Raw genomic sequence first — 7,724 nt, forward strand, 5'->3', positions numbered from 1 at the left:
TTATATGATTCCTGGATAATCAATCAGCACTTAACATTCTCTGAAATGCTGGAAAGTAAGAGTCTCCTCATTATTTCTGCAAAGAAAGAAAGAAAAGCTCATCATTAGTCACTTTCTTCATTTCACTGGTAGAAGAGAAAGCTGAGAGGTTTTTCTACCAGAGCTATCTAGATGGATTGCACTGGGTTTTTTATATAACAAAAGATGCAAGGAAGAAAGTATGGGGTGCATTAATTACACTTGCTGAAACTTTGCTCTGTACAAATAAAAGAAGTCTTCTCTTTGAATTCACAAAATGGTAATTCTATCATCATGATAAAGCAGCTATTTTGAAATTTTTTATTTTTATTTTTTACCCATAATCTTTTAAACATTTTTTCTTACCCTCTTGCAAGCTCCATAATGCATCCTGCCAACATTGTCGTCAGCTTCCCTGAAAAAACAAGAGAGAAGGAATGTGGAACTCAACAAGTAAACACATTTTTTACATTCTGCTGGTAAAAAAAAGACTTTACATATGAATGCTGTGGTGGGGTGAGGTGGTGTTGTACTTTATTTTTTAAATACATCCTACACCTATGAGAACCAAGTGTAAAACAGTGTATGTGGGGGAAGCAGTCCTGTTTCACAGAAATCCACTCCTAGTATTCCCCTCCCCAAGCTTTCCTCATCTTCCAGAAGTCTAAGAGCAGGGGGAGCGTTTGTGTTGTTCTATTACTAAACAATTGGGACTCCAAATCCTTATTGTTGTATTACAAGTCACTCAGACATCCACCAGTAGATCCTAATCAATCTTTTGCCTACCCTGGGGCAATAGGCTGCAATAGAACCTTTCCCATATTTATTTTCTGATCCTAAGACATTATCATGTTGTTTCTCAGTTTACCCATGAATAATCTGCTTCCAATGTTTCCTCTAGGATTTCACAATGTTGTCTCCTGCTATACCCTATCATTTTTACCCTACTGAACCCTCTTAAGTCTTCCAGTACACATACTGCCACCATGCAGTCCAGAAGGGGATAAAAGTGGAGGAGGAGGAGGCAATTTCTATTGCATTTTATTACTCCTCCTCCATATTCTTTGTTACCCAAAGATGAGCATTCTATATATCTATTACACTTACAGGTTGTGTTGGCAAATCTTGCATTCACTGGTATAAGTTCTGCCATCTGTGCCACAGATTTGGAGAAAGATGCTTGGGCAAGCTAGTGTTACGCCACCAGGTCTCGGAACCCTTAGATATCTTTCACAATTGACCTGTTAAGAAATATTTCATCAGCTGATCATGTTTTTATCCTAGCAGCTTCATTCTTTCATCTTCTGGAGCATGGGTAGGCAAACTAAGGCCCAGGGGCTGGATGTGGCCCAATCGCCTTCTCAATCTGGCCCATGGACGGTCCGGGAATCAGCCTGTTTTTACATGAGTAGAATGTGTCCTTTTATTTAAAATGGATCTCTGGGTTATTTGTGGGGCATAGGAATTTGTTCATTCCCCCCCCCCAATATAGTCCGGCCCCCCACAAGGTCTGAGGGACAGTGAACTGGCCCCTTGCTGAAAAAGTTTGCTGACCCCTGTTAAATCTGGAGCCTCTGGGAAAAACAAGGGTCGTATCTGATTCTTTCCATTTATACATAACTATGATGTTTAGCAATATTGCCTAGCTCTTCCATAGCAAGATGTGTTATGTACTGAAGTCTCACCCTGGGCCAGCAGGGGGATACTGTAGATAGTTAGGCAAATGAAGGATCAAAAGTGATGTTCAGTGATTGGATAGTTTGTATGCAAATGAAGGATCGAAAGTGACATTCAGTGATTGGATAGTTTTAGAAAGTTGCAACAGTTACGCTGTTCTGGAGCTCTATATAAGCAGGCTGACTGAGCTCTTCAGTTAAGTTCTGTTCTGGCCTCTGAAATAAACAAGAGCTGTTTGAAGAATCGCTGTGTCGTCTGATATGTTCACCCACAACTTAACAAGATGCATATGATTCAATGGAACAGTTTGATGTGCCCTTGTTGCAGGCTGGTTTTAGGTGGTTCTACTTGGTGGTCCAGGACAGAGGCCACCACAAAAGAGAGCTGCCTCATTTTATACATCTGTGAATTAGGAGGACTGGGCATATACAAATTTGCTAATTTCAGTTCCTCTCTCATTTTTTTCCAATCTTAAATTAAGTAATCCACATTTCTGCATCAATTTACGGGTTTATCCTCACAATATTTTTTTTCATTTTCATGCAAATTTTCCACAATAGACCATTTTTTCCTTCAGTTTTTGCAAGCAGCTTTCCTTAATATAATGCACCTTTATGTTGTTTCCACTCCTGTATGCATTTTAATGCACAAATTTCAAAAAAAATGCATTCTTGTACACAGTTTGGGTTGCAGAACTGCATTGCAAAATTGGGGGAAGTGTGAATTTCTAATGCTAGCTGTGTTTTTGGTTCACTTACTGCTGCGAGAAGTGTGAATTAGGTAGTTTTTGGTCTACTCACAGTTTCTACAAAGATATCACAGTGAAATGAACCTCTGTACTAAGAATGAGTGTCAGAAACATGAATGATTATTTTTTCAAAGTGTGTGCAGCTCTTTATTCTGTGCTAATATCTGTGACATATTCCCTCATCCTCCTACCTCTTCCCACATTTTAGCTATAATAAATTCATCCAAGCATGTTTAGGTTTTTGGAGAAAATTATAGATATATAATAAGAAAAGAAGAGTCATTGTCTGGAGAGATCACTCTCTGGCTCACACGGAGAAGCTGTTTACAACAGAAGCACATAGCTGTATTGAGGCAGCACCAAGTGTTGAAATGATACGCCCCTAACAAATTTTGTGTCTGGGGCAACTGCTGCTGTGCCCCACCCCATGCTATACAGTGGTACCTCGGGTTAAGTACTTAATTCGTTCTGGAGGTCCGTTCTTAACATGAAACTGTTCTTAACCTGAAGCACCACTTTAGCTAATAGGGCCTCCTGCTGCTGCCGTGCCGCCAAAGCACGATTTCTGTTCTCATCCTGAAGCAAAGTTATTAACCCAAGGTACTATTTCTGGGTTAGCGGAGTCAGTAACCTGAAGCGTATGTAACCCGAGGTACCACTGTACTACTGACTAGAGGAGCACTGGGGGGTAGGGGTGGGCTTGCTGAGAAGCCTTGTCTGGAAAGCATTTATTTACAGAGCAAGGCATTCATACAACTGCCACAAAACATGTAAAGCACAATAAAAGGGAAAAGGAAAAGGAACGCACCTCACTTCCACTGTCACTGTCAACACCTAAGATAAAAATCACACATGAACACAAAAAAATACACAGTTAAAAGCAAAGCAGTCATTGAAGGAAACTGAGTTCAAGTTGTTAATTACCAAGTCTGCAATCTTATAAATGAAGGAGAATAAGCCCCACTGAGCTCAGTCAAACTTCCTTCTGAGTAGATATGGAAAAGATTTCACTGTAAAGGTAGTTGAAGTTTCCCGAAAAATGATTTCTGCACCCTGCACCATGTGCATCTGTTTTACACTTTTGCAGAATTGTAGCAGCTTGTATAATTACTTAGAGTTTTTTTTAAAATATTAAGTGAGTTATCAATGCTTTTGAATGAATGAATGAATATGCCTGCACTTCTGCCAGAGTATTTTGTATTAAGATCCTAGGCACAGTACACTATACTGTCTTCTGTGGACTTTAATTCTATTCGAGATCACAGCCTAAGGCAAAAAGGAATGGCAAACTTTGGTTTTGTTTGTTTTTTGTATTACCATTGTCCCAGGCAGATCACACTCTTCTCTGGCCCAGTAAGTGTGTTTTCATGTTGTAAAGGAAAGGATGCAAAGTAACAGACAAATAGTGCTTCCAAATTAGAAATTCTTTATTGGCTTCTGGTGCCGTTAGCTAACACAAAAGGGGCATCACATGGCACAAAATAGGATATGAGGATGTTAGCACTAAATAGGATGAAGCAGGAAAGAAGGAAAAGTCACATTTGTGGGCTAAAGTTTACATTGCACAGAGTTTTCTGCAACATTTTCCCATCCTTTTTTTTAAACGAAAAGGCGTTCCTGGAGATGACCATTAGTAATGGCAGAGAAAGTTCAAATACTGAATTATATTGTTATAATGAGGCTGCTATTGGATTGTAATTGAAAACTAATATAATTATTACCCCCCCCCAAAAAAAAAAAGGAATGGCAGAGAAAGGTAGGTGGAAAGAATCCCATTCTCTCAAAATCATTGTCCCTCACAGCTAGTTTTCTCTCTACGGGTGAAAAGAAATTGTCACATCTAAATTTTATAAACTCTTGATGGGAGATGGAGTATTCATCCCATTTCATAATCCCCACTCCTAACACGATTTACATTGCCAAGGCTCAACCATAGGCTTTTGAGAAGATTCTAGGGAGCCAGTAGACACAATCCAGTGATTTCTGGCTTGCAATCCCATTGAATATTGCATAACAATGTGCAATCCCATTGATTTCTCTCTCTCTTTTCAGTCAATGAACGAGAGATGTTTTTGCACCCATTGTGTGGGCCTGAAATGCAGCTTCTGATCTACCAAAAGGTGCTTACCTGAGAGGAAACAAAGAGCCAGCGAGAGCACCACAAATACACCTGCTGTCTTCATGGTGGAGGCAGTTATTCAACTGTACATCCAGTCCCAGTAAAAGAGATACTTCCAGTAAGGCAACTGGGTATTTATATGCATGTGTGCAGATCCAGAATGCAGATTCTAATCTAAAGCAACCCTCCCAGTCTTTTGTTGTTGCAAACAAATGGGAATATTTGTTGAGGTCGGCAATAACCCACAGGTTGAAATTCTCTGTCAGTAAGAATGAAAAGGCATGAAAACAGAAAAAACATTCGAGCTGCTCCAATGGTTTTGTTAATCAAACTGCAAGCTTCCGGTATCTGTAGGTCTTGGGGGCAATAGCAATTCATCAAATTAAACCTCCAACTAGGGTTGAGGGAGATGTTCCATTCAGTTTGCATGTAAAGGCAAGCACACCTAAACCACACTTTGTAAAGCAAGATTTGAGCCAGAAAACAGGCATCTTTGGAAAGTCACCCTTCTCAGGATTTTTCAGGGCAGTTCTGCAGCCATGTAATGCATATAAAAATCCATGTTAGGGTAAAGTACCACATCTAAAATCACATAGTCATGAAAATGCATTATAGCTGGGGCAACTGCATACGAAAGTATGCATTTTAGGACAGATTTGCACTAAAATGCTGGTGATTTTTCATGTAGACATTTTCTTTGAAACGTATGTGGCAATGTGGACAACTGATTTTAAGAGTGGGGAAAAGAAGAAGCTGAGGGGAACCAAAACGCACATATTTATTCATCTCTACCTCTGAAACATTAATTAAAAGGAGGATGCTTGTAAGCTTTTTTAAAAATTTCAGAATTCAGTAATTTGAAGATTGCGGTCTGCAGGCAGCTCTTGGAGGCCTGCAAAGAAGCCCTTCTCTGATGCCCCTCTGCCGAATCCCCCTGTCACTGGACTTGGCTGCCTGCTGGATGAAGTGACCATCCTTGCACACCACCCACCCTTCATGTATTGGTACATATGTGCTGCCTCTGCAAACTGACCATGCTGCGTACTAAGGGGGATGTTGCAGTGCAAAACGTTTGCTCCTGCTTGCTTACTGCATTTATTTTTGAGTTAAATTAAATAACTTCAGTGGAGCTCCAGTGCTAATCAGAAATGGGCACTGTGTTATTAGGTGTGGATTGCCCAATGCAGCAGCATCATTTATTTCAATGTGATACCAATTATATCCTCCTGGATTGGGGGCACTGTATTACAGTGGCTCCAATTCTGTCTTCATGACTTAGTCCCAGAGAGTAGCACTGATAGTGTTTTTGAGCCCCTTGGGGGCTATGTTATTGGGTGCTGGAATGGATCTTATTTCCAGTGCTATTTAATATCAATCCGCTGGGAGAGGGCATTAGGATTTTCAGGGCCAGGTGTCACCAGTATGCCAATGACACTCAGCTCTACTTCTCCATAAGATCTGAATCTGGAGAAGCTGTGCAATTTTCCATAATATCTGAATCTGGGCAATTTTCTGGATACTGTGATGAAATGGATGGATAAAATCAAGCTGAGCTTGAATCTTGGCAAGACAGAGGCACTGTGGGTAAGTACCGTATTTTTCGCTCCATAAGACGCACCTAGTTTTTAGAGGAGGAAAACAAGAAAAAAAATATTCTGAACAAAACAGTGGATGTATGATTTTTGTGGTTCATGCTGTGGCCACAGACATGTGATCTGATGGCGAATTTGGAGTGACCCAATGCAAAAATCCTGAGGATCCATGGGCTTTTACCTCCCACCTCCCAGGCAGCCTAGCATCCCTTATCTCTCTTCTGATCCCACCAATCAGCTGTTTCCTTTCAACACTCACTCCCCTCTTGTTTGCCCTAGTATCTTTTCCTTAGCTGGAGCAGCTTTTTGCTCCTCCTTTTCTTCTAATTTCTCTCCTTATTGCTTTAGTCTTCCTGTTTCCCCCCTTTGCAAGTTTGCTGTCTTTACCTCCCCCCTCCCAGGCAGCCTCCTTTATCTCTAGCGTCCCTTATCTCTCTCCCCGATCAGCAAACGATCAGCAGCTTTGTTTCAACACCCACTTGCCTCTTTCAAAAAAAAAAAAAAAAAAGCATGATCTGCTTTTTGTTCCTGGGCATTCGCTCCATAAGACGCATAGACATTTCCCCTTACTTTTTAGGAAGAATAAAAGTGTGTTTTATGGAGCGAAAAATGCGGTAGTTGTCATGTCCATTGGAACACTCCCCGTGAAGGAGCAGGCCTGGAGTTTGGGTGTTGCTTCTGCATCCAGCTCTGTCATGGAGTGCTCAGGTGGCCTCAGTGGCTAGAAGTTCCTTTTACCAACTGTGGCTGGTTAGACAAGCCTACTCAGATTTAGAAAGTTTGTAGGAATTTTAATTTGTTTTAGTTTACTTTACTCCAGTTTTAACCTTCTGAATGTTTTATACTACATTTGTAAAAAAATAATAATAATAGTAAACATTGTATTGTTTTCCCTTTTTTGTAAACTGCCTTGAGGTTTTTCTACAATCAAGCAATTTTACGAAAAACATTTTACGAAATAAATAAATATAACAGATCATAGAGAAGCGCATTGGTGAGTTCACATTCTGAAGGAAACAAGTTTGTCTATCCAGATGAAGCTCTGGCCACTCCAAACTAAACAATTAGCTATCCTGTCCTCCAGAAAGGATCTGTCGTCTTCCCTCGCTCCTCCTTATGGCCATGAATTCAAACCATGAATGGCCATGGCATAGCAAGCAAGCACAGAAGCAGACATCTGTCATCTGTCAGTTAAAGAACTAAAGGATTCATTTGGTCTGGGCAGTCTCTAAGCTTTGGTGACATCAGTTATCATCTTCCTCCAGATTTGTTCAGTCTTAGCTAAAAAAAAAAGCAGTGCTTTATTTGATGTTCTCAGGTCAACATGGTTGTGGTATAAGAGATATAACAATGATCTCCTTCAAGTGGTTCTCCTGGAGGAACTGAAATCAAATGGTGTGGTTTGAAGGTAAAACAATTATTTGGTTTAGATATTTGCCAAGGGTATGTCATGAGCACCTGCCACATTACTTCTTATTGTCATAAATTCTGAACTTTCAACTAGGAAAGAAAATGGATTGCTTGTAGGTTAGATTATAATAAATCTTCTGAATTGGTTTCAAAGGTCATT

The 7,724-nt window shown here is 40.2% G+C and overlaps 1 protein-coding gene across 1 annotated transcript; it reads right to left on the reverse strand.

Annotated features, from left to right (window-relative positions):
- Window positions 1–70: 70 nt before the first annotated feature.
- LOC144326733 (trypsin inhibitor ClTI-1-like) lies at window positions 71–4,626 on the reverse strand. Its single transcript, XM_077923493.1, has 5 exons — window positions 4,572–4,626; window positions 3,252–3,277; window positions 1,126–1,259; window positions 385–433; window positions 71–76 (listed from the first exon to the last, which is right to left on the reverse strand). Exons 1-5 carry the CDS (start codon window positions 4,624–4,626, stop codon window positions 71–73), a joined length of 270 nt encoding a protein of 89 aa, XP_077779619.1.
- Between the last annotated feature and the right edge of the window lie 3,098 nt (window positions 4,627–7,724).

The sequence above is a fragment of the Podarcis muralis genome, chromosome 2, assembly GCF_964188315.1.
Source record: "Podarcis muralis chromosome 2, rPodMur119.hap1.1, whole genome shotgun sequence".
Taxonomy (NCBI): Eukaryota; Metazoa; Chordata; class Lepidosauria; order Squamata; family Lacertidae; genus Podarcis; species Podarcis muralis.